Below are 26,334 nucleotides of genomic sequence, written 5' to 3'. Positions count from 1 at the left end.
TTCCACGGACTACAATGGAATTATGAGCATTTGCACCTTTGGAGGATCTGTCCCTGTCCATATGAACACTATACCAGGTAGTATCTATCAGTCCGGGTTCTTATACTGGGCCTATCAGCATTGTGTCTGCACTCCCCTGCGTCAATAAGGTCAAGAGGGGGACCAGTCAAAGGAGCAGAGAGGTTAATATTTTGATTGTCACAGCATCTTTTATTCAAAACATTGTGTTGCAATGCAAGGACCATGCGCTTCATATAATCAGACTTCTATAGCACTGTGTGTCCAGAGACCCGAAAACACTTCACGAAGCTGGGCAAGCAGCACGATCACTCCCTACCTCCCCTTTTACAGATGGAGACGCTGACGCAGGTATTATTTGGGCCAACGTGGAACAGTGTTTCGGTGGCAGAGCTGGGGACAAGAACTCAGTCACCTGACTCCCAGCCTCAGTCCACAGCTGCCCGGTTCTCATGAGACATGTTTCTACTTCTTTCAAAACACTCGCAAGACTCTTTAGCACTACATACTAGTCCCTATACCAGCCACTAAGGATCTCTAGCTTTTATTCCACATGGAGCCTAAGTTATGCATGTAGCCATATCAGAAGCTCTGGGGACCCACGAGATGGTTGCCTCAAGACTAATGTGATGGGTTTATTATCCATACTGGGCTTGTATTTCTACACTTATATCCAAGATGAGAGGCCACAACATGTCACCGGGGGGTGATCAAAACTCCTCCAATTCTTGAGCATTATTATAGTTTTATATTGCAGAAAAATGGTCATATCCCTGCAAAAGGGAAGCCCTCCCACTGTTGCCCCTATTCCCAGCTGTTGAAACAGCTGACCCAAGCCAGGCTTTCATGGCCTCTGCTACAGGCCTGGCTGCAGTGCTGCCAATTGTTCAATGGTTTCTAATTTTTAAACATCATTTAGTAAATGAAATGCAGATCCTTTTTATTAGTGCCACCCAGCTTATTTTAAAGTGACCCCATGTGTAGGGTGACCGTATGTTCTGTACTGGCCAGGACAATCTTTTTTAAGCTGTCCTGACTTTTTGGTTAAAGTGGGCATTTCTCCCATTTGCTCTTGACAACTTGATCAGTTCGGGAGGGGAGCAGGCAGGGCTCAAGTGAGAAGTGACAGCCTCGCGTGGCAGGCAGAACTCTAATGAGCAGCAACCCCAGCCTTGAATGGGGGGGATAGGGGCTCAGGCGATCACCTAGGGCCAGCCCCATAAGGGAGGGAGGCGCTCGGGCCAGCCCCGCATGGTGTCCTGTTTTTCCCTTGGGAAATATGGTCACCCTACCCACGTGGGACATTCGCTCGGCCCATAACAAGATCATCACTGGACACGTTACTAGGAGCCCGTCCCATAACTTTCAGCGCAGCTGCACAGGTGAACCGATGAGACAGAGAGAAGCAAGAAGTCCCTTAAATGGATCCGTGCCCTTTTGACCTGGCAAACTTGAAGAGCTCCATGGCCGACCTGGCATCTTCCACAGAGGAGTGGCCCTCTCTGCCAGTCTGTAAAACAAAAGAAGGGCCCCAAGAGTGACGTAGTGCAAGCAAAACCAGCCTGGAAAGATCAAGGTCTCCAGATGGACATTCCAGGCTTTACTGAAACAACGCTGCTGACAGTGAGGTGCCCCTCAGCTGTGTATGTCATCTCTGGCTGAGAGATCACTATGGCATCCAGGCACATACACAACCCAAGGGCAGTATTATACTGGATTGGCAGGGGTCCTCCTAGCCTCTCTTCCCTTTGTACCAGGTACCTGCCCCCTGAATGGGAATTACACACATGTATCAAGGGGAGAGTAGAATTCATGGTGTCAAGCCATGGAAAAATCCTGATACTCAGGACTGGGAGGGTCCTCGTTCTGATCACGAGATGGGATAAAGGAGATGAGCCTTAGATGCTGCAACATTCCCTGCAGGTACTCCACACACCCCTGAAACACCAACAGACCAGAGTGATTTTACTAGAGGAAAACACAGGGCGGGTGGAGGTGATAGCCAGAAAGTCTCCCAGTAGGAGTCTGTGTGCCCTTTAGTATGCAGAGTGTGGTCTTCTCGCCTGCTGGTCCCAGGGCCTCCCAGCTGCTCACCTTGGAGCCATCAGCTCCACACTTCTATTTTCCATGCTGGTTTCCAGGGAGGTTAATGCTGACTGAACTGTATCATTTCTATAATGATACAATTCCAGGCAGAACCGTTTCCAGGCAGAGATGCCTGAAGAGAAGGTGCCAGGCAGGGATTGCAAAATGGGGCTGGCTCTCAGCAAGCTCACGCCGGAGCTCAGCGCTCCAGCGTCTCCACCACAATCTGTAGCGAGCACAGAAATGAGCTCCGTGATTAGCGCGTCAGCCCCATAATAACTCCTCTGCAGTCCCTAGAATGCATCACTCATTCGACAGCCAGGCCGAGTGACACTGTGATTATTTTATTACTGTGTTTATAAAGGTGCCAGACAGCAGAGAGTTGGCTGTTGTTTCTGCCAAGAGCAGACATCCTGATGAGGCAGGGCAGGATTCCCTCCAGCTGTCCCCACACGAGCCTGATGCCACCCATGGCACAGTAGACACTTGCCTATGGGGTTGTGACTCCTGGGCCTAATTCCAGGGTCCAGCCCGATGGTTCTCCTAGATGCTCATAAACTCCATTGAGCTCTTCCCCAATATTTAATGCTCTTCTTCAGAGCAGTGGTGCCAAAACATGAACAAGGGGTTCTTTCCATAGCGTTCCTCCGCCCTCAGTGAGATGTGAGCAAAACATTCCCCTCCTTCCCAGCACCATCAGTCCCTGCCCTACGTTCTCCAGCCCTGCACCTCTTCCCCTGCCATGCTTCCCCTCCCTGCTACATCTAGGTGGCTGCCATACCCAACATCTGTTTTCACAGTGACAGCAGCGGTGGGTGCATTGTCCTGCAGTCTCTGGCAGTGGGGCAGCTTGTGGGGAGTCAGGGGACTGAGTCTCCCCACTCTGTACAGCAGCAGCTTGGCCCTTCTCCTCTCCTGCTCCTGAGTTGCATCCATGGTGTAGGGACTACATGGGTTCCTCAGGACACGGGAGGGGAGTTCCCCTTGCAGCACTCAGGGGGCTGAACATTGTAATGAACAGAGCTGGCCGAGGCATTTTGAGGCTGGTCAGAAACAATTTGTGGTTGGCTGCCTCCAAAAAGAACCAGTTTCTGCCTGTGACAATCACTGGCCAGTGCCCAGAGCCTGGCTAAGGATTAGGGGGTGTTTTGCAGGCAAAGGATTGTTAGATCCTTCTTCTCCAGCTTAACGCTCCAGCGTAGAGCCTGCCTGTCTATTCCTTTCATTTGTAGTCATTGGTTTGCATCAGTTTAACATCAGCTGCATTTTCAAACCCCTGCACAAGGAAAAGGACTAGAAATTGTCGGTTTTAAGTTAAAACCGAGATTCTCCTGCACAGGGCCCAAAGGCAGCTCTGTTAGCAAGGGTCGCCTGCCCCAGCTCATCAGTGCTATTACTTCTCACAAAGAGTGTCCCATAGGATCACTTCCAGGGCTTGGGGACAGGAATGCCAAGCAATGATTTGCTTATCCAAAAGGTGGCCATGACCTCCAGTGCAACCCCCAGACTGTTGCTGGGTGTTCTAAGATTTGGTCCAATTCCCACTTACCCCCAGCTTGATTCCTAAACCATCAAGGGCTGTGTCTTGGACATGCCCTGAGCTCCTACAGGCCTGTGGGACTCTCTCTCTTTCTCAGGGCATTTTCTGCCATCACAGCGGCATCTGGGCCTGGGCCTCATCCACCAAGCTGCACGTGTTCTGATTGAGAGTGGGCCTTTGGCTCAGAGAGATGCGTTTCTCCCACAGTGCCGCGCAAGCTTCAGTGTTGTACCAAGACAGCTGCCAACCAGCTTTCGCTTCTTTTCTGCACTACCTGGAGAATTCTTCCTGTGCTGCTAACACTCAGCTCTGGGTACATGGAGGCTGAAAGGAGGAACTGGAGTGACCATGCAGGATGCATCCATGGTTCTGTCTCCATTATCCCGCATCTGTGAAGTCCCAAGTGCTCCCAGCTCTCATCGACTTCAGTTCCTGACGTCCAAGGGAGCGGAGGGCACTCACTGCCTCCCAGGATTGGGCACTTTCTGAGAGGATCTTGCCATTTTCTCTTATCTGCAGACAGTCACGATGTTTAAGTGGCTTGTTTTCAATAGGGAAAGGCTGTTGCTAGGCCACACCAATCCCTCTCATTGGTGAAAATGGTTCCTTGCAACCAATCAGTGGGTCTTTGCAGGAGTTCACACACACTGAAGGGCTAAGCGACTGGCAGATGTGCCTATTCATTTTTAGCTCACACCTATTGCTCCTGCTGGCCAAGCAGGTTATTAAGGCTCCTGTGATTTTAATTTTTAAACTGACTGTAGGTTTTCTGCCTTCAAATTTACAATCCCAAGAGAAACAAGAAGGCAGCCATTCATGTGGCAAAGGCACAGGGATGAGATGCAGGATGCCTGGGTTCTAGCTCTGACTCTGCCACAGACTCCCTTTGTGGCCTTGGCCAATCCACTTAATCTGTGCCTCTGTTCCCCATCTAGAAAGTGGGATTACAATCCTTTCTTCCTCGGTCTTGTCTAAATAGACAGTAACCTCTTCAGGGAAGGAGCTGTCCTTCACTATGTGTTTGTACCTAACAATGGAACCTCTTGAGCAGGGGTGGGCAAACCACAGCCCCAGGCTGGATCCAGCCCGCATGCCATTTTAAGCCGGCCCTCAAGATCCTGCTGGGGAGTGAGGTCTGGGGCTTGCCCCACTCCGGCCGGGGAGCAGAGTTGGGGGCCGCTCCACATGGCTCCCAAAAGCAGTGGCATGGCCCTTCTCCGGCTCCTATATATAGGGGCAGCCAGAGGGCTCCGCTTTGCGTGCTGCCTCTGCCCCAAGCGCTGCCTCCGCAGCTCCCATTGGCCAGGCCGCAGCTCTGTGTAGGAGCTGGAGTGGGGACATGGCTGCTGCTTCCAGGAGCCGCTTGAAGTAAGCGCTGCCTGGAGCCTGCAACCCTGAGCCTCTCCCTGTGGCCCAACCTCCTGCCCCAGCCCTGATACCGCTCCCGCCCTCTGAACCCCTTGATCCCAGCCCACCCTCCTGCACCCCAAACCCCTCGATCCCAGCCCAGAGCACCCTCCTGCACCCCAAACCCCTCATCCCCAGCCCCACCCTAGAGCCCACACCCCCAACCAGAGCCCTCACCCCCTCCTGCACTCCCACCATACAATTTCCAGATGTGGCCCCCAGGCCAAAAAGTTTGCCCACCCCTGCTTTAGGGACTACTGTAATACAAATACCTCCCATTTCTAGTCTTGGGAATCTGGGGTTACTGCAAGGAAAGGTTTTCTTTGTCCAGCCTTTTAAAGCTAGAACTGTGATAAAAAGAAAAATCACACTGAGCATTGTGAAATACTCCAGATCCTCTCCTCACCATCCCCTACTGAAGGCCCCATACAAATAAAACTCTAGCTCTTGTGGAGCTGTTAGAGTTTACTGGGGTACATCAGAAAATCCATAGCCCAGAACTTCCATCAGAGGACCAGGAGAGCCAGGGAATCAGAGGCAACAGGTCAGTAGTAACAAATCCTGTGAGATGGGTTTCCCAGCTCAGAGTCAGCACTCGTCTCCCTCAGCTGCTGCTGCTGCTTCACCCCCCCACCCCCCCACTCGAATGATCTAGACATCTCGCAAAACAAGCGGAGACCTTGTCCCTGCCCCAGAGACGGTACAGTTAGACATGCACAATGAGCGAAGGATGCAAACAGACAGAGGCGGTACAAGGGAAAGGAAGCACAAGGGGAACAATAAAATCATGCAGTTACTCAGCAAGGCTCTGATCCTGCAGCGAGCTCTGCACAGACAGACCCCCGCACCAACCTGCAGCCCCCCACACCAACCTGCAGCCCCACTGACTCGAACAATGGGCAAGTCCATAGATACAAGTGTGCAGGTGTAATAATGGGGCACCGCATAGGAGCAGAGCTCATTGCAGGACGGGGACAGAGGCACATGCATATCTTGATGGTTCCATTAACTTCCCCCACATCCAAGTGCCTGTGGGAGAGGAAAGGCTGCCAGGAATGTACATAAGGTCAGGGGGACAATCCATTATAGGATTCAAATTGCAAGGTGCCCCTCTACGAAAAAAGGCTTTTAAACAGAATTAAAGGGAAAAAAGCTTAATAAGAAAGATGTGAAAGCAGAGCTCAGCTGGAATTGTCACATGTTGCTCCGGGAATGGCTGTTGCTAGACAGAAGTAAATGTCTTTGTGTCACCTCACCTTCTCTCATTGGTTAAAATTCACTCCAATGACAGGCTCGTCAGTTACCTGCTATTGCAGCTGATTGAAAAGCTAATTTGAGGAAAAAAATTTATAAGAGCCTTGAGTTCACATTGCTAGGATTCCTGGGCTCCTATTAGTCATTATTCAGGAGTATTTCGATGAAAGCCACTTATTTGCAAACCTTAAAAGTGACACGAAATTTAGCATAATGGATATTCGTCCAGACATTCACTACCTGTCACCCTCTTGCTTAAAAGTGTTCAGTCATCCAATCAGGGAGCAGAAACACCACCATGTGACTTAGGTGATAGAACAATGCAGATAATAGCTATTTGACGCAAACAGTGATTCACTGAAACTTAGGTGAATATTCACGAACATTCTGAGAAACTCCACGCTAGCTCTTGAATGATTTGCTAAGCAACAAAGGGGCTACGTTTGTAATGCTGTTCATAGCAAATACTCCAGCCTACCATTCTCCTCCATCAGCCAGACTGGGTCCTTGGGAAACCACACCCCTTTCAGCAGCTATAGCGGGATTATCAATAACAGCCCTCTCGACCCACTAGCCCTGGCGTGATTTTCCTCCTTACCTGGATGCTTTTCTTGAGCAGCTTTTCACAAAGGACCTTGAGGGAGACCCGCCTGGAGTTTCCCAGCCCGCTTTCCTTTCTCAGCAGCCAGTCATAGCACGTGTCAAAGACTCGGTAGCGCCACATGTTTTCTTTCAGTGCTTCAAAGTCATGACGTAAGTCGTGGCCAACCACCAGCTTGTGTCTCAGGATCTGTAAAATCTGGAAAAGGTGGCAGAGAAGCACCACTCACACCACGAAAAGGCCCCAAAGGCCAAGAGAAGCATTGACGGTTAAGCCTTAGCTCTGTCATTATAGTCAAAACTTTCCCAAAGGCCAGAGGACTGTTCAGAACTGGGGCTTTGAGCTTGTTAGAGACGAGGATAGGTGCAGCATGCACCCATCTCAAAGACTCGTGCTTGCCAAAGGCTTCTGACATTCTCTGTTTGCCTCACACAAAAACACATGCATTTAAGTGATATTTTCAGAAGCACTCATCACCCACAATTGGGCCCAGATTACTAAAAAGGGCTCAGCACTCAACAGCACTGAATGAGGGAAAACCCGGGCCCAATTGTGGGTGCTGGGCCCTTTTGAAACTCTGTCCCTCTAGTAGATCTGATACTCACAATTGTAAATCTGAACATCACCCACACTGAGGCATTTTAATGTGCAGCACTTTAGAAATGTTCTTTCAATTCCATTTCTTTAGCGTGTGGTATTTTATCATTATTTCTGCATTACTTATTTTGCTTAATGTTTTCCCTTTCTTGTCGGTATCTTATTTAAATGCAGCATCAGTCAGAGGGCCTGTAAGTGCTCATATCCATAAGACTCTGTTTGTAGCTTCCTCTATTCTCAACTCTGCCCTCCACACTACTGGGTGAAAACAATTTCCATGACTAGTGTGGGTCTAGAGTAGTGGTTTTCAATGTGGGATATGCAGACTATGTCTAAGATTTCCAAAGGGCTTTGCAACTCCATTCAAAACAATTTGAGAGATCCACAATGAAAATAGGTTGAAAATCACTGGTCTAGAGTCTTACTTCAATGTCAACCAGCATTAGGAATGGTCTTTTTGTTCTATGTTTGTACAGAGCCTAGCACACTAGGATCTTCATCCATGACTAGGGCTCCTAGGTGCTACTAGAATACAAAGTTATAATCGTCATCATCAACACATAGGATAAGGATAACCAATCAGATCACAGGTTTGCTCTGTGAGGGAGGATCTCTACTGTTGATAAAAATACCTTGTATGCATTAAACATTGAAAATCAAAATCTTTCCATGAAAAATATCAATCTTTAGCGATGGAAAGTCATTACCAGCTGATGGCAGTCTGGTAACTCACATGCAATGAGTCTGTTGGTATATGACTTGTGGTCTCTGTTCCAGGGTGATCCAAGACTGGAATGTAGGGAGAGGATTGGCAATTGAGGAAGGCTGCTTGCCTAGCCCGGAGTTCTACAGAGTGTTATTAGTCCCTCATCCGCAAAGACAGCACATTCACCGACCTTCGTTTACTGGGAGCATTTTCTTTCACGTGCTCCCTGTTCCTTTGCTCCATTTATCTATTTTTAAATCTCTTTTGGATCAGGATTCCATTTTAACTGAACTAATGGAAACACGAGCCACCTTGCTGGCAGCTTCGGCAGTGACCCTAGGCAAGTAAATAACCCACAAGTCACTGCCACCAGGAGTATTCTCTCATTAGCTTTTCTACAGCAGCGACAAGAGAGTATGTGGCAGCCAGCATCAAATCCTGGTGACTTAGTCACCGTACGAACTGGATAAACTGGTTGGTCAGACTCACCACCCCACCAGCTGGGCCCAACTTTTTATAGGTTTCAGTTAGAAAACTCTCTCTAGGGGGGGTGCTCAGTGACGCATTGACACATGCACCGAACAACGAATCTAGAGCCATGCCATGGTGCCAGTTCAGGGGCAGAACTCAGAGAGGAATGCCACTCTTTGCCCAACAAAAGGCCAAGTGTTTCATTTGGACAAGGCTGGATTGTGATTCCTCTTACCTGTTCCCGGGCAACCCTGAATGGTGTGGCTCCTTCCATATCCACTGGGCGAACTCCACTCACAGAGGTCCTGAAAGCTGTTATAACACCTTCTGGTTGGACGAATTGGTCATAGACCATGTTGCCATAGTAATCTACAATGCTGCAACGGGCCAATCCATTTTCAGTTCCGAATGGTCCCATGCCCACCATCTCACAGTCCAGGGCCACGATGTCAGAAGTCTCCACCATCTTCAGCCTGGTTTAAAGATTACACAAAAAGGCACGTGCAATAAATGTAAGCAGACTGGGTGTGGATGTGTCTGTGTTACAGTAAGCGTGAGAAAGTGTGAATGTGCTTCAGTCCCTTAGACAACACACAAGACATTGCAGGAGCTCTTTGTAAAATCAGAGTGATGGTTCCATACCCCTCTAGAATCACATGCAGCAAAAATCATCATTTCATTCTGCCAGAAAGACCCCGTCTCTCCCCCAGGTCAGAAACACCAGCACTTTTCAGACAAGACACTCCCCACTAGAACACCCTTTTTCAGCAGCAAGGTAACTGTCTGAGGGCGAATCTTTTTCTATTGTGTTCATTTGGGGTGACATTGTCCCCACCACCCATGCAGTTGCAGCACATTCCCTGACCCCACCATGCAGATCATTTAGATCAGTGGTTCCCGAACTGTGAGGGATGCCCCCCAGAGGGGTGCAGAGGAATGTTCGGAGGGGGGGGCACATGGCAGGACCCAGGCCAATGCCATAAGGGGCAGGGAGGAAGCGCCACCCAGCCCTGCTCCGCCCACAGCCACAGCTCCCCTCTGCCCAAAGCCCACCTCCGACCCCCTGCTCTGCTCCCAGCCCTGCCTTCATTCCCTCTCGAAGCAGAGCTGGCCTGGGCACGTAGTCCCAGTTCCTCCCCCATCCCCAGTTCAGCCCCCTCTCTCACCACCAGCAGTTGGTCCAATAACAGACATTACCTCACCCACCTTGTCTCTAACGTCCTGAGACCGACACAGCTACACCGCCACTGCCAACGCACTAATCCCGGTGTAACCCTGCATCAGCCCATCCCAGCCTGTGGAGGGTGCCTCAGCTTTGCAGGGGAGCAGAGGAGGATGGAGGTTGAGTGAGGGAAAGAATGGCAGCCAGAGGCAGCCGGCTGCCATCAGGAGGGAGGGGATTCGGCACAGTGGGAATGCTGCAGGATTTCAGAGAAAGGCTGCATGGTGCCATTGCCCACCTGGCAGGCCTTGTGCCCCTAACAGGCTGCTCACGCTGCCCACTCCCCCACTATAACGCACTGCAACATCCCTCCACCGCTTTCTCTTATGGACAGACCTTACACAGCCTCCTTCCCTCCTAAATTAGTTGTATTATAGTAGCACCAAGGAGCCCTAGTCATGAGGGCCCCATTGCGCTAGGCTCTGTACACAGAACAAAAAGACAGTCCCTAATGCTGGTTGCCCTTGAAATCCCGTCCACATGAAAAATGGCCCTGCTGCCCTGGAGTTGAGCAGTGTCCCATGACCTCTCAGAGCAGCTGGGAGTCTGGGCACAGCTTAGTTCTAACCAATGCATGTTTAGTATTTTTACGGTAAGCAAAGTTTCTGCTTAAAAAGAGTTAAATATATGCAATCCGGATAGGAACAAATGTAAAACAGCCCCCACCTGTGAGAGTCAATGCGGCCAGTCTCCCAGGAAACAAAGGTTTCAATCAGCTAAAGTGTCAGACACACTTGTTTCTAGTTGACTCCTTCCCACTCCACTACTCTGCTGCACTGCAGACACTGGTTGCTTGGGGATTTTTACAAGAGCAAAGATCTTACAGGTTAGAAATGGGAACACCCTGTTAGCTGATCTTATCTATACCCAAGCAGGGGCCAGGGCAGAATTATTTGCCACAGGCGGTTCCCCAGGGTGTTGTTCAGTTCAGACAACAACCTTGTGAGTGGAGCATTCAAGAGACCAGCAGATTGTTTATTGACCTTGTACAAACAGAGGGAGACACGCTGCCTGCCCCAAGCAGTTTATAACCTACCACAGGGCCAGCCTTATCTATGCTACTTTAAGCATTGTTGACAGCTCTCTCAATTATTGGTACTTAAAGCTCCAGCTCCTGGAAGCAAGTGAGTATGTGAAAATCTCAGCTTTCACTACAAAAAGTTACTAGCCTTCCTGGTTGTGGAGAAGGGTCTCATTTTTAAGCCTAAGCACTCCCTGAAGGCTCAGAACCACAAGGCAAACAAAAATAACCCCAACTAAAAAAAAATTGTAACAATTTTTAAGCCAATTCCATGATCTGGGGGTCCCGACTCCTGGTTTTTGAACTTTGGAGGCTGTCAGTGCCACCGATGAGCTAATACGCTATAGCTCGGGCCAGCACAGAGGCTCGTTATCTCAAAGTGAAGCATGTCATGCTGGCACCTTTTATCTGTGTGCTGGGCCTCTTTATTGAAAGAGGGAAGCACAGCTGCAAGCCTCACTGTAGAGCTCCATGGGGTGCTGGCCGTGACTCTTAAATCTCCCCCAATTGAAACTCTATCTGCTGCCAGATGAATTAGAGACCCTGTAGTTTCCCAGAGAATCTCTCTCTTCCAGCCCTGGTCTAATTATGCCCAGGTGGAGCCAAGAGCAAGTTGCTAGGGAGACCATGTGCTCGCCAAGTTGTTACCTGGCTACCTGCCTGCACTCTCTCCTGCAGCAGCTACTCTCTGCCTGCAATCTCTCTCTCACGCACACAATGACCCTGTGAGCCGCATAAGCAAACAGTTTGGGTGAGATCCTGGCCTTAGTGAAGTTCATGGCAAGACTCCCGTTGACTTCAATGGGGCCAGGACTTCACAGATCGTCACTTTCTTCAGAAGATTGAACTCTTTTCTGCTTTACTCACAAGATAATGCAATTTCCAATCAGCCTATTTTCCCCACTGCATCTGTTGTACCCCCCATACCGCCTCCTCCCCAACCTCATTTATTGTGCATTTGCACTTTCCCTCCTTGTAGCAAATAGGTTGCAATTAGCACTGGGGAGGTGAAATCAGAACAGGTTTCAAGCTAAATCCTCTCCACTGTCCCTCGTGGAAAAGAACCCAAATATAAGTGATGAGCAAATCACTGAGTTTCAAACTAGCTGCATCTCTCCTGCATGCACCTGGGTGATAACGTGACCCCTTTTAGTGCATCAGCAGGACAGCCTGTTGGTTGAGGCTCCTAACACCCTTGGAGCCCTGTGGTTAATGGTCATTGATTTAACTGACACACTAAACTTCCACATCAAACCAAAGCCAGACACCTACTCAGCGTATTAACGTTGGCAACAGTGGTTACCTTAGCATGCCAAAAACATTGAAACTGAAGTTTGAGTTAACAGATTTTAAAGGAAAACTGCAATGGCGCATAAAATATTTGCCACCCCCATGATGCAATGTAAAACATAGGGTATGTCTACACTACCAGATTAGTTCGATATAAGTTAATTCGAATTTGTAGAATCGACCTTACAAAGTCGAATTTGTGTGTCCACACTAAGGACACTAATTCGACTTTGTGAGTCCACACTAACGGGGCAAGCGTCGAAATTGGAAGCGGTGCACTGTGGGAAGCTATCCCACAGTTCCCGCACTCCCCGCTGCCCATTGGAATTCTGGGATTTCCCCCCAATGCATGCTGGGGGAAAACTGTGTCGAGGGTGGTCTTGGGTAACTGTCAGCATTCAACCGTCACTCCCGCCGGTGGGAAATCAGTTCATGCACTTTTCCTGTTAGTGACAGCGCGGATGCCACAGCACTCCACTCCACTGCGATCATGGAGCCCGCTGCGATCATCGCTGCACTTATGGCCGTTGTCAACTCCTCGCACCTTATCGTACACCTCTTCAACAGTCAGATGCTGAGAAATCGGGCAAGGAGGCTCCGGCAGCGCGGTGAGGACATGAAGTCTCAGAGTGGCACAGACCTCTCAGAAAGCATGGTACGCCGCGCCATGGAGATCATGGTGGCAATGGGTCATGTTCATGCTATGGGACGGCGATTCTGGGCCCAGGAAACAAGCACGGACTGGTGGGACCGCATAGTGCTGCAGGTCTGGGATGAATCACAGTAGCTGCAAAACTTCAGGATGCGTAAGGGCACTTTCCTTGAACTCTGTGACTTGCTGTCCCCTGCCCTGAAGCGTAAGGACACCCGCATGCGAGCAGCCCTGACTGTGCAGAAGCGAGTGGCCATAGCCCTCTGGAAACGCCACGCCAGACAGCTACCGGTCAGTAGCGAACCACTTTGGTGTGGGCAAATCTACCGTGGGGCTTGCTGTGATGCAAGTAGCCCACGCAATCGTTGAGCTCCTGCTCTTGAAGGTAGTGGCCCTGGGAAACGTCCAGGTCGTCATAGATGGCTTCACCGCGATGGGATTCCCAAACTGCGGTGGGGCTATAGATGGGACTCACATCCCTATCCTGGGACCAGCCCACCAGGCCAGCCAGTATATTAACCGAAAGGGCTACTTTTCAATGGTGCTGCAAGCACTGGTGGACCATAAGGGACGCTTTACCAACATCAACGTTGGGTGGCCAGGCAAGGTTCATGACGCGCGTGTTTTCAGGAACTCTGGTCTGTTTAGACGCCTGCAGGAAGGTAGTTTCTTCCCGGACCACAAAATAAGTGTTGGGGATGTGGAGATGCCTATAGTGATCCTCAGGGACCCAGCCTACCCGCTAATGCCCTGGCTCATGAAGCCCTATACAGGCGCCTTGAACAGCGACAAGGAACTCTTCAACTACCGGCTGAGCAAGTGCAGAATGGTGGTGGAGTGTGCTTTCGGACGTCTCAAGGGGAGATGGCGAAGTTTACTGACTCGCTCGGATCTCAGCAAAACCAATATCCCCATTGTTATTGCTGCTTGCTGTGCTCTCCACAATCTCTGTGAGAGCAAGGGGGAGACCTTTATGGCGGGATGGGAGGTTGAGGCAAATCGCCTGGCTGCTGATTACGCTCAGCCACACACCCGTGCAATTAGAAGAGCCCAGCGGGAAGTGCTGTGCATCCAGGAGGCTTTGAAAGATAGGTTCCTCAGGTTGCAGGGTAACCTGTGACTTTTCAGGTTCTTTACAGAGAAGCTGAACCTGCCCCTCTTTCAGTTACTGTTGACTTTCTTTTGCGGTTACATAGCCCGTTCACCACGTTTCCCCCCTTCCAACACACGTTTAAAAATAAAGTTAATGGAATATTGTTAATTAACAACATTTTCTTTACTAATGAATTCACGTTAAAGGGTTGAAACAGGGACGCAGACTGTGGTGGGTAGGGTGTGCAGTGATGTACAGACCGCTTCTACACTCGAGGAATGACAGGCTCCTGCTCCTAGAGCGGTCTGCACTGCCGGACTGGTTGTTTCAACTAAGCCTGCCATCCCTCCGTTTCGGGACTCTGTGTGTGGGGGCTATGTGGCCTTGTGGCGGGGGAGGACTGGGGGGAGGACGTTTACAGGTGGGTGTGAAGGAAGGGGTGAGGGGTGCAGGCTCTGGGCTGGGGGTGGGGGCGTAGGAAGGGGTGAGGGGTGTGTGGGAAGTGGGAGGAGGTGTAGGGGGATGAGGGCTCTGACTGGGGCTGAGGGTTTGGGGCATTGGAGAGGCTCAGGGCTATGGTGGAAGGGCAGGGTAAGGGCAGCCTGCCTTGCCATTTGTGTATGGCAGGCGCTAGGACCCTGGGGCACCAGACAGCATTTCTGCGGGGAGCCGCTCTACTGTCAGGCAGGTACGGAGCGCGGCGGGGCGGGGGGAGACCCGTGGGGGCCAGGGCCCGATCCAGTCAGGGCCGGGGGAGAGACCCAGCTCCAAATATAGCTGGAGCAGGGCACCTGCCGCCTATGCACAGAACATGAAAAACACCTCCCAGACTGACCAGGGTGCCTAGTGACCGCACTGTGTGTGTGACCTGCTGTAGATCCTGCCCCCGTGTCTGTACCCAGGTAATGGTGACCGTCCTATGCAATTACCAAACCCCTCCCCCCCCTTCACACAAATTCTTCTGTAAAGAAACATGACTGAAACAGTAATGAACAGCAAACTATTTTTAATAATCAACTACACAGTGAGGGGATGAAACTGGGATTTGGGCTTGGGTGATCCAGGAAGGGAAGGACTTCTCAAAATTTAGCGAATGAGAGCTTTTGGGTACTTGAGCACTCTGCTGGGGTGGAGTGACAGTTTTCATGGCCCCTGGCGCACCTCCTTCTTGTTATTTTGGGTGAGGGGGGTATTGGACTTTGTGGCGGGGGAGGGCAGCTGCAGATACAGTGCAAGGGGGCTCTGTCCTCCTGCCTGCGGTCCTGCAGAACATCCACAAGGCGCCTGAGCGTGTCCGTTTGTTCCCTCATTAGTCCAAGCAGCGTTTGAGTCGCCTGCTGGTCCTCCCGACGCCATCTGTCCTCCCATTCGCTATGTAAGCGCTGCTGCTGAGAGAGGTTCTCCCTCCACTGGCTCTGCCGGGCCGCCTCGGCTTGGGAGCAGCCCATAAGTTCAGCGAACATCTCGTCCTGTGTCTTTTTCTTGCGCCGCCTAATCTGCGCCAGCCTCTGTGAGGGGCATGCTGGAGCAGGTCGGGATACAGGTGCAGCTGTGTGATGGGAAAAAGGGAGTGAATTGCTTATAAAGATACATTTTTGCAAAGAAGAAACAGTCTAGTCAGTCTCTGTGAACAAGACCATGCACAGCACTCACTCAGGGAAAGTTCGAATTTTCAGAATTCGCTTTAATTGCCTGGGGGATTGCACTGCAGATCAGACAAGCGGGACAGGACAGCAGAATCCGTGGAGCAGCCAGGCATGGTAAGCCAAAAACTTTTGGCTGCTTAAAAGTGAATGTATACCACTGTCCTCTTGCTACAGGCAATCCTGAAGGCATAAACTCTGCCCCTGTTGCACCCCCTCGCATCTGTTCCCTGGGAAAGATCCCTGTATGCTGCCACTCTGCAGCCTCCACCATGTGGCTGTAAAGTGACGCTCATTGTTATGCAAAGGAACAGTGAAGCACTCCCAATACTAATAGTACACAAATTACTGTAATTAAATGCAGGAGTCTCCGAGCGAGATCACCCTGAGGAGGGTCACCGAGGCAGATAGAGAGCGCATGCTGCGTGAAAGCCAGCACAAACCAGGGGCCTATGCTGCCGTGCTCGTGGAGGCAATGCTCCCGGAGTACCTGATGATAGCCTGGCGCAGAAAAGTGTGCTACCACGGAGCACCTAATAAGGCAGCTCTCCCCAGGAACCTCATGTGGAGGCTTTTCGATTACCTGCAGGAGAGCTTCTCGGAAATCTCCCAAGAGGATTTCTGTTCTATCCCCATATATATTGACCTTCTTTTCAACTAGTAACTATTCCTGCTCCATTAAAAATAAATGTTAACATGTTTAAAGCACTTACAGACTGATCCTTCCCCTGATTCAGGGTCCGGGGTAATGGCTGGGGAGGGTTGGTAGGGAATCTCAGTGAGGGTGATGAAGAGATCCTGGCTGTCTGGAAAAATCAGCGTTGTAAGCGCTGTTGACTGCCCCCCCCGTCCTCATCTCCTTCCTCATCTTCCCCGTCCGCGAACATCGCCGAGGAACTGGCCGTCGACACTATCCCATCGTCGGAGTCCACGCACACTGGTGGGGCAGTGGTGGCAGACCCACCGAGAATGGCATGCAGTGCCTCGTAGAACCGGCATGTCTGGGGCTGGGCTCCGGAGCGTCCGTTTGCCGCTCTGATTTTTTGGTAGCCTTGTCTCAGCTCCTTGACTTTCACGCGGCACTGCGTTGCATCCCGGCTGTATCCTCTGAGTGCCATGGCTTTGGAGACCTTCTCGTAGGTCTTTGCATTCCGTTTTTTGGAGCGCAGCTCCGAAAGCACAGACTCATCGCCCCACACAGCGATGAGATCCAACACTTCCTGGTCAGTCCATGCTGGGGCCCTCTTTCTACTCTGAGATTCCCCGGACTCCTCTGCTGGAGAGCTCTGCATCGCTGCCAGTGCTGCTGAGCTCGCCATGATGTCCACACAGGAAATGAGATTCAAACTGGCCAGACAGGAAAAGGAATTCAAATTTCCCCGGGGCTTTTCCTGTGTGGCTGGTCAGAGCATCCAAGCTCGGACTGCTGTCCAGAGCGTCAACAGAGTGGTGCACTGTGGGATAGCTCCCGGAGCTACTAAGGTCGATTTGCATCCACACCTAGCCTAATTCGACATGGCCATGTTGAATTTAGCGCTACTCCCCTCGTCGGGGAGGAGTACAGAATTCGAACTAAAGAGCCCTCTAGGTCGAACTAATTAGCTTCCTGGTGTGGACGGGTGCACGGTTAAGTCGAATTAATGCTGCTAAATTCGAATTAAAGTCCTAGTGTGGACCAGGCCATAGTTAAATCACTAGGATGTCTTTAAAACATCCTAGCTGCTTATTAAAAAGCAAAATAATGGAGGTAGCAGCACCAGCTCAAGGCTAGTGACCTGTACTGAGAAAGGAACACAAGAACCACAGCCAGAGCTAGAAAGGGCTGCAGATCTTCACAGCTCTTTTTAGACAAATTCTGTAACATTTTCAAGGGTTTTCTGAGTCTCCAGGCTCCCTCTGCATCTTCTGTAGCCAGAGAAGAAAAGGTGGAGGTCAGTGCAGGGTGCATGGCACTGCAGTTCAGAGCTTTCTGTCTTGAGAGATCTGTGTTGTAGGGATTTTTAAGGCATGTAACACCATGTGCCAGGCAAAGTACTCCAGAAAATGTCTGAAAGTAACCCTCTTTTTTCCTGATGCTGAGTTGTCTGCAGACAGTTTGGTAAAAATATTCATTCTAGTCTGTCATGTTACAGGTGATTTCAGTTTGTGACTAACCTGCTGTAGGCTAATTCTTTCAACTCTCTCTGATTAGTCACAATTAGTGATGGGTAACTGGTCACCTTACTCATATGGCATGTTTGCACTCCCTCATTGGAGCAAGCACTTCTGGCTTGAAGAGTGAATTCTTGTATTGACACGCACATCCCTTTGTGGATGTGCAAACACAGGTATTTGCACAAAGGGGAGCCTCGTTTCTGTGAACAAATCTATTTGCACAAGCGTTTGTGGCAAAGTGAACAAAACCCCCATAACCTGTCACTCCACACCACTGTTCAGATAGCCACAAATCCTGTTTTGCAACATTACTGCCCCCCCCCATTATTGTTTTTCATAGTGGAATTATCATTTTGATAGCTTCCCCCAGGACTCATAACAGTTCCCAATTCATATAAAGAGAGATCTTAAAATATTTGCAGGTATTTATAGCTGAAGCACTGAGCCTGCCTGGTTCACCTTCCATATTCTGATTTAAGTTCAGTTTTCTGCACTAATCTAATGCTGTCATCAAAATGACTTCAGTTTTCCTTTAAGCAAAGCATTTTTCTGGTAGATAGGAAGGGCAGGCAAAGATGCAGCTTCGTTCAGAACACCATAGTGTATTTTAAATAAAATTATCCTACCAAATATGTATGACTCATATAATGATTAGCTTTGGGGAAATAAGGCTGAGCAAGCCTCCTTCCCCTTGCAAAACTCACCTCATTCTTACAACATGTGATCAAGGCAGTTTGGTTTGTTTTATGAGCATCAGTGGCTGTGATTCTGGCAAGATGCTCCTTCTCTTTAAAGCACAGGTGTGATTTGTGAAAGCCAGCTTCAGTCTGCAAGGTGAAGGCTGCCAGACTAGGGTTTGGGAAGCACTTCCTCCCAGAATAGGTGTGGAGTCTCTTTAAACACCTTGTATTGGTTTGTCCTGTCCTTGAGGTAGAACAGCTGAAAATACTTAGCACTTCTTGGGCTCTTCTCATCTTCAGAATATGCAATAGCTTGGAAACAGGAGGCCACCAGACATTACAAAGGCTGGGATATTTCTACTACAGATGCTCCCCACGTGATGCACACCCGACTTACGGAAATCCGCACTTACAGAAAAAGGGTTTGGGTTTTTTTTTTTTTTTTGCGCGTAATTGTCAGAGATACGTTCCCAACTTATGCAAAATTCAACTTACGCAAGGTGTTCTGGAATGGAACACTTGCGTAAGTCAGGGAGCGTCTGTATACACTCACACTCCTGTAGCTCGGGGGTGAAGTTGTCACACCGCACCAGGGAGTGGAAACCCATAGTAAACAGAGGAAAGTGCGATTGTAAAACCAGGCACTGGCAGGTGTAGGATCTGAACCTAAATTGATTCATTTGTTCTGACCCGACTCGATTTCAGGGTGCCAGTGTTCCTTTAACAATCAGAAGCACCAAGCTTTAGATATCACTATCTTTAACTAAGAGGAGTCACTACCGCTGCTTCTCAGTAATTGAGAAGTACCAGATATAGGTCAACCTTCCCTATTGTGGCCCAATCAGAAGATCCTTCAACAGCTGATACTACTGCTCACGGTCTCTCTCTCTCTCCCTCCCCCTTATAATATCTGAGTCAGAGGAACATACCAGGAACTAATTGAGTTGCATCTTTTAGGGCTGTGGCCAAGAAACTGGTGGGCAATGGGATCCTCTCCCAAGAAAGCTTTAGAAAATACATTTATTTAGTGTATTCTTACCTTCTAAAGGGGGGAAATCCATTGTAAAGTTGTCTTGAGGATAGGATGAGGTCCGAGGTGTTTGGGATGGGGCATACACCAAGCAGCACTCAGAGTAGATGAGCTCAGAGGCAGGGAATTCCCTCCGCAGAGACCCACCTTTGAATAGCATTTTAAATTAAGGCTTCTATTGCTTTGGTCCCTACATAGAAAGTGACTTGTTTTAACAGAACTGTTTGCAGTCAGTTTTTACATTCGATGCACATCAGTGCCTGGATTAGTGACTGTCAAAATGCTCTGAAATCCCACTCCTTACCCCAGCCTGCCCCAATCAAGACAAACACAGGTTTTCACCAGTAAGTTTCAGTTTGACAAATATATTATATAAATATTTCATTTTAAACCTCTAGCATCAAACTACACACTTTTCACTCTTTCTAGAGAGAGATACAGAGTTGAGACTCTGGGGTTTGTTTGTTCACCACAACCCTGGTGCCCGGAACAGGGAGCTCCTCCCTTAAGAGGCTACGGAGTTGACTCTGAATTTCCTGCTGTTTTATTGTTTCGGTGGGACCACTTCAAACCATCAAGGTGTGAACGGAATGAGGGAAAACTCACACTGTCTCTCAGCCTGTGAGACTGCACATCAGGAAGACCATATTGCAGCACTTTCATTGGGAGCATCCTCAAAGCCAAGGCTAGAATCTTTTTTTCCCCTACGGGTCAGCGTAGACTGAGGACAAGCATTAAACTGGCAGGAAGACCCCACAGCTAGACCATCTGCCTTCTCCTTGGCCTGTTACTACAGAAAGTATATACAGGCACGCTTCTCTTCAAACACAGCATCGCTAAGCAGAAAGGAGTGTGATCCGAGGCAAGGTGGCTGGTTCCCACCCTATATATTCACACTGCCCCAGAAGGAGACAAAATCAGTGACAGAAGAACAAAGGAAGCCATCAGCCACGGAGCAATATACCAGAGCTGAATGGTTAAAAGGTACATAAGACATTTGGTCATCCTGGTACCCCTTCCTCCTCCCACAAATTCTATCTCCCCCAAAACAATGAAACATTTGGGAGGAGGAGAACAAAAGTCAAGTTCTCTTAGCATAGTGCAGTCAACACCATGGTTGTCACTGGCTCCCACAGGCTATGGTATGAACTGGCCGTAGGACACTGCATATAGACAGACCTTTCTGACTGGCAATGCCTCAATAAAAGCCAGTTAAATACACAACTCCGGCTTATTTCTATGGGTGAGTTTCATCTGTAACAGCGATAGGGCACCAGGCAGAGCAGTTCCACAATCATTGCACTTGGAGATAGTTAAAGTTACTCAGCCTTGCGCATAACAACCACCTGAGGCAGATTAGAATGGAGGTAAATGCACTGCCTGGGATTTCCAGATGGTTAATTCGGAGTCCCCACCAGGGAGACTAGTTCTAGCTCTGCCAGAGAAACATTTAGCCTTTTAAACCGTACCACTGATTGCGATCACAGAAATCAGCTTTGAAGCATTTCCCACTCCTTTGATCCTGTCACTCAACCCATGAAGAGGCAGTGATGCAGGCTCAAAGCTCAGTGGTATGTATACAAAGGTCATATAAAACTTAAAAACATAGGCACATGAAGGAAGGTTGGGGCAGAGGGGAGTGCATGTCACATTTCTATACAGCAGCATGGCGTTAACCTTTGTTAGAACCTGCTGGGTGGCTATCCCACTGCATCATTTCAAAGTGCAGTGGCCCATTAACTCAGAACCAAAATTGATTAGCAGGCAGGGTCAGCCCTGCCCTGCATGGTCCCAGCTCTGCCTGATGTACATATACTGCAAGGAGTGGAACATTTCCCCCAGGAAAGGGGAGTTTGCAGCTTCCCCCAGCCGTGGGAGGACATAAGAAGAGCTTCCCCTCTCTCAGCTCCAAATCTATAAGATGCCCACTAGCCAAGGAAGAACCCAAATACAGACCCTAGGGGCAGCGCACACAGACTGTGGTGGAGCCCCATAAGCTCTCTGAATTTAAAGTCCCAGAGTTTCAAACAGAGCAGAAGGATGGTCTGAGCACACCAGGTGGGACAAGACAACATTGCAATCACACATCCAGCCTGTTAAAGTGCAGCAGGACATAAGGGGCAGCCTAGAGAAATAATCCTTGTATCTGCCCGGGTGGTTTACATCTGATATAACCAGCACAGGCGCATGGGTGGTGAGTACTGAAAGGAGCCAGGCATGTCACAGATTTTAATCCAGGAGCCACAAGCTGTGCAAAGAGGGGTGCAAGTCTGCTTTCCGTCAAGTCAAACCCACTGCGGAGCTGCCTAAAAAGCAGGACATTGCATTTCATCCTGACCTGGATCTCAGGGCCCCGTTAGTCATTGCTTTGTAGCCCCGGGTAAGTGACATCAGGCCTGTGCGCTAATGGGGAGTCAGGCAGCCCATGCCACTGCTGGCCCAGGAGTCTGGGGAGCACAAAAATGGTTTAGCGCCACCTTTGTCTCCTTCCAGTCTGGCACTTGGGACTGAAATGGAACAACTGCGAATTAGGGCCTCATGGGCCTGAGCCCAAACATCTGCACAGCCGTTTTCTAGCCCCCTGGGCCTGAGCAGGCTGACACGGGCCAGCCACCTGGGTTTTATTGCAGTGTAGAAACACCTTGTGTCATCGCTGGGCGCAGAACTGGGAGCTCCCACAGCCCAGCAACATCAGCCACATTTTGACCCTGACATTGAGAAACAAGTGTAATCACATTTCCTTTGCCTTAGGTCTAAGGGCCTTTTGGCAGGGCTCTAAAGAGATAAACAGCTGCCTGCAACCTCCCAGGCAAACTAATCTGTGGTGGGAATTAGGGAGCAAAGTCCCAGAACTTCTCTTTAGTCAACAGCACTCCATGCCATTGGCGGGTCTGCACCTGCTGCCCTCCTACCCCTCCCTCTTGCTGTATCTACTACCCAACCAGACTCCCCACGTCATGCTTTGCAGTGTCATTGATGGCCGCCAGGGCACCAATGCGGGCTCCATAGCAGCCAAAGAAAGGCAGAGGTGTGCTTCACATTTCATCTTAGTCCTCTCCAGTGTTCAAACAGAGGAAGGGCATTACAGGGCACTGGCAGGTGAGAATGGGGGGTTAATTTCCCCCTCTTACTACACTCAAGTTAATGAAACTGAAAGTCTTATTTTCTCATCCTACATTTGCTTTGTGTCCAGCTTGGGCCACACAGTTGGATTGATCAGTGTTGTTTTCAGGCTCTCATGCACAACCACCAAGCTGCAATGTTGGGGGAGCAAACCCTGAGGGGGAAAAAAGATTAAACAGGAGTGAACAGCTGTTCTCAGGTTTAAAGCTAAAGGCATGAAAATGTCTCTACTGGGAGGAGAAACCCTCAAGGAGAAGATGGAGACTGAGCCTTTCATTTGCAGTCTATATTCAGGTCCTTAGGCCAGTACTGGTCCTCCATGTAGTGGTCGCTGTCTGTGCAGCTGTCCGTAGGAGTGTGAGGGGGGCTGGAGGGGTGGCTGCTGGCAAGCTCCTGCTCCCACTGCACCTCCACCAGTCTGTAAAGCTCCATGGAAGTCCGAGCATCCTCCACCGACGAGTGTCCCTTCTGGCCAACCTGAGGGCAAAGAGAAAAGGCCACGCTAGAGTGGAGGGCTAGGGAAGGCTCCAGAGCCAAACTCCCAACAAAACTTGCTGTTGCTCCAGGGGATAAACGGCGTTTGAATCAGTTTCTATTGGGCTTCGAACACACCAAGGCCTCCATCTTGCAATCAGATCCGCACATCAGTCTGTTGGAAGTAATTTCTGGGGCCTCCCCCATCACCGCAGTATCTGTGGCCCAGAGGTATTGAAGTCAAGGGCAGCTAGATGCCTAAATACCTCTGAGCATTTGGGCCTGAACACTTCAAAATCTTTAATGGATTTACCCTCCCACCTCGGTGGTGCAGGGCAGTGCTATCACCCCCTTTGTACAGATGGGGAACAGAGGTTCACAGAGACTAAATGACTTGCCAAAGGTTACATAAGAAGTCTGTGATGAAGCAGTGACTTGAACCCAGGTCTCTCACATACCAGCTTGTACCCTAACCACTAGACCATCCTGCCTCTATCATGAGACTCTTATGCCCACATGGTCTCCCATTGGGTCTGCCTACACAGATCCAATTGCAGCCTTAGCCATCTCAGCAGTGAAGGGGTTAAGAACTCCCCAGATCCTGCTTTCCATTCCCAGAAGGCCCCTTACCTGAATCTTTTTGTGGAGCAGCTGCCTTGCCAGGCTCTTGAGAGAGGCACTGACTTTCACAGGGAGTCCTGCCTTCCGGTTCAGCAAAGGGATTCGACTGGTGTCTCGAGTCCGGCTTCTGGGGTGAAAATATTTCAGGGCTCGGAAGTCATTGTGGATGGCGTGTCCCACCACAATCTTGTCTTTCAAGATCTTCAGGATCTGGAAGTGTCAGAGGTGGTTAGTTGGGCATCACAGCGGGAGTAAGAGGGATTTAGAAGTCCTTCCTTGCACTAATTTTGGTTTCTCCCGCTCTATCTAACCCCACAACTAGTCATACCTCTCTCTGATGTCACAGAACACAACTGCCCAGTGATAGCTATCCAATCACAATCAAGGAAGAAGCAGGGCTACATTTCCCAGAGAAGACTAGTTCCAAAGCATCCTCTGGTTTCAAGGCAGGCTGGAAATTTGGGGAAGGGGGAGAAAAGTTGGGGGAAAAAAAAGACACACAGAGATACAGAATCTCTCACCTCAAAGCTGACAAACAGCAAGCCAGCTTCAGAGCAAGTATCAGAAACTAGGAGTTCCTGACTCCTAGTCCTACGTTCATGTCTCTAGACCAGGGGTCGGCAACCTTTGGCATGTGGCTCGCCAGGGTAAGCACCCTGGCAGGCCGGGCCGGTTCGTTTACGTGCCACCTCCGCAGGTTCGGCCGATCGCAGCTCCCACTGGCCGCGGCTCACCACTCCAGGCCAATAGGGGCGTCGGGAAGCGGCCCGGGCCAAGGGATGTGCTGGCCGCCGCTTCCTGCAGCCCCCATTGGCCTGGGACGGTGAATTGCGGCCAGTGGGAGCCACGATCAGCAGAACCTGCAGATGCGGCAGGTAAACAAACCGGCCCGGCCAAAGGTTGCCGATCCCTGCTCTTAGATCATGCTGCTTTTCTAATATCTCCTGGGAAAGCCTGGAGGGGGGGGGGGGGGCAGGTGACAGACTCTGGCTGTTCTAACGGCGACAACAGAGCAGTGCACAGACAGCTGCCCAAAGAGGGGATAAAATCTAGCCCTTGTTCAGACTGTACAGATACGCACACCACACCTCTAGTTTACCTCTCTCTGTGCAGCACTGAACGGGGTAGCCTTCTGCATGTGTTGCTTGGTGATCCCACTCCAGCGAGTCCTGTAGTCCACGATGGGAAGCTCTGGCCGGATATATTTGTCATAAATTACATCTCCATTGTAGTTCACCACCGTGCATCGCGCCAGCTCACTCAGCTTCCCGCCAGGGCCTGTGCCCACCATCTCACAGTCAATGGCCACGCACTTCCCAGGTCTCTGCAGTGAGTGGGACAAGGAAGCTCTGCCTGAGTTGGAACTGCCAGGCAAAGGTAACCTGCTCTCTGAGTCCAGGGAAAGCGAAAGGGAGCATTGCCCAGCTGTGTCCTCTGGAGGGACTGGCAGAGACTGCAACAGAGCCCGCTTGGGCTTTGGGAGCGTTACATGGACTTTCCCCACAGACTGATTATTCACGAGAGAGACATCCTCACTGGCTAGCTGGCCACATCTGCTGGCTTCTCTGTTTAACAAGCCCTCTTTGGATATCGTGAATGCCATTGGCTCAGTCCTGTGTCCCAATTTGGGTCTCAACAGCCCCCTCTGCTCCAGCAGAGTCCTGCGCTCCATAAACCGCTGGTGTCTCCGGCTTTTCTTTTTATTCCGGCTCTGCAGCAAGCCACGATCTTCCACATCTGCTCTGCGAGCCAGGTGGGCTTTGGGACGAGGACAGCACAGATCCCATCTGGAGTTGGAGCACCCGAGAAACCAGCCATCGGCCCCCTTCTGCCTCCCCTCACAGGCCTTCACTGTGCTCACAACACCTGGCGTTAAACCCTGGCCAGAAGACATCCTGCCAAAGATACCCACAACGCGGCGTTAGTCAGTGCCTGGTAAGTAGAGATGCTCCTCGCCTGGATTTGAGAGGGATTATCCCATTCCCACGGGTGAGTGGAGATAGCACATGACGTGCCCGCCTGGGGTTTATCACATGCAGTCCTGTTGTAGCCATGTCAGTCCCAGGATATTAGCCAGACAAGGTAGGTGAGGTAATATCTTTTAATGGACCAACCTCTGTGGGGGACAGAGACAAGCTTACGAGCTCCGCAGAGCTCTCCTCCAGGTCACAGTGTTTACCAGAGCTGGTCACTCAGTCAGGCCTTGTTAGGACAGGGCGGGGCGGGGCCCGTGGTTCAGAGCGCAGACAGAGCCTGCAGCAGCCATAACGCGGGCCTGGGGGGCGCCAGCATCACCCCAGGCCTAGTGGAGTGATACGGCCACAAGAGGGGGGGGGGGGGGGGAAGAAGTTAGCACGACCATGGCTGGCGCTTATCCCAATCCTACCAGTTTGGCTCTGCAGTGCCAGCTCCACCCTGGGCAGGGGCCTGGGACAGAAGGACTAAAATAGGAACAGCAGGAGAGATCATGTGCTTACAAGCCCCGCTGCCCCCTACCTGGGTCCCCCTCCTCCTGGGAGCCCCCCGCTCCCTGTCCCCGGCCGGACCCCCGCATCTCTTACCCAGCGAGCCGGCTCCCCACACGTGGCTTTCCCGGAAGCGGCTGCTGCAATGGCTCCCACATGCCCGGGCAAGTCCTGCCGCCACGCTCCG

The 26,334-nt window shown here is 50.5% G+C and overlaps 1 protein-coding gene and 1 long non-coding RNA gene across 9 annotated transcripts; one reads left to right on the top strand and one right to left on the bottom strand.

Annotated features, from left to right (window-relative positions):
- Positions 1 to 260: 260 nt before the first annotated feature.
- Positions 261 to 26,334, bottom strand: LOC120373787 (apoptosis-enhancing nuclease-like). 8 transcript variants are annotated; one of them, XM_039492687.1, is made up of 4 exons: positions 26,244 to 26,311; positions 8,915 to 9,152; positions 6,903 to 7,103; positions 261 to 1,528 (listed from the first exon to the last, which is right to left on the bottom strand). In XM_039492687.1, the coding sequence occupies exons 1-4, from the start codon at positions 26,303 to 26,305 to the stop codon at positions 1,436 to 1,438; spliced, it is 594 nt and encodes a 197-aa protein (XP_039348621.1). In that variant the 5' UTR covers positions 26,306 to 26,311; the 3' UTR covers positions 261 to 1,435. The 8 variants fall into 8 exon arrangements, with proteins under 8 accessions (XP_039348621.1, XP_039348625.1, XP_039348622.1 ...); XM_039492691.1 differs by lacking the exon at positions 26,244 to 26,311 and adding an exon at positions 19,474 to 22,851; XM_039492688.1 differs by lacking the exon at positions 26,244 to 26,311 and adding an exon at positions 18,459 to 18,724.
- Positions 6,005 to 9,201, top strand: LOC120373788. The gene is made up of 2 exons (XR_005585717.1): positions 6,005 to 6,116; positions 8,280 to 9,201. It is a non-coding gene; the product is annotated as an uncharacterized LOC120373788 (long non-coding RNA).

Source organism: Mauremys reevesii, linkage group 10 (genome assembly GCF_016161935.1).
Source record: "Mauremys reevesii isolate NIE-2019 linkage group 10, ASM1616193v1, whole genome shotgun sequence".
Lineage (NCBI taxonomy): Eukaryota > Metazoa > Chordata > Testudines > Geoemydidae > Mauremys > Mauremys reevesii.
The sequence above is the reverse complement of the archived record's forward strand: the minus strand, read 5'-3'. Positions and strand labels throughout refer to the sequence as shown.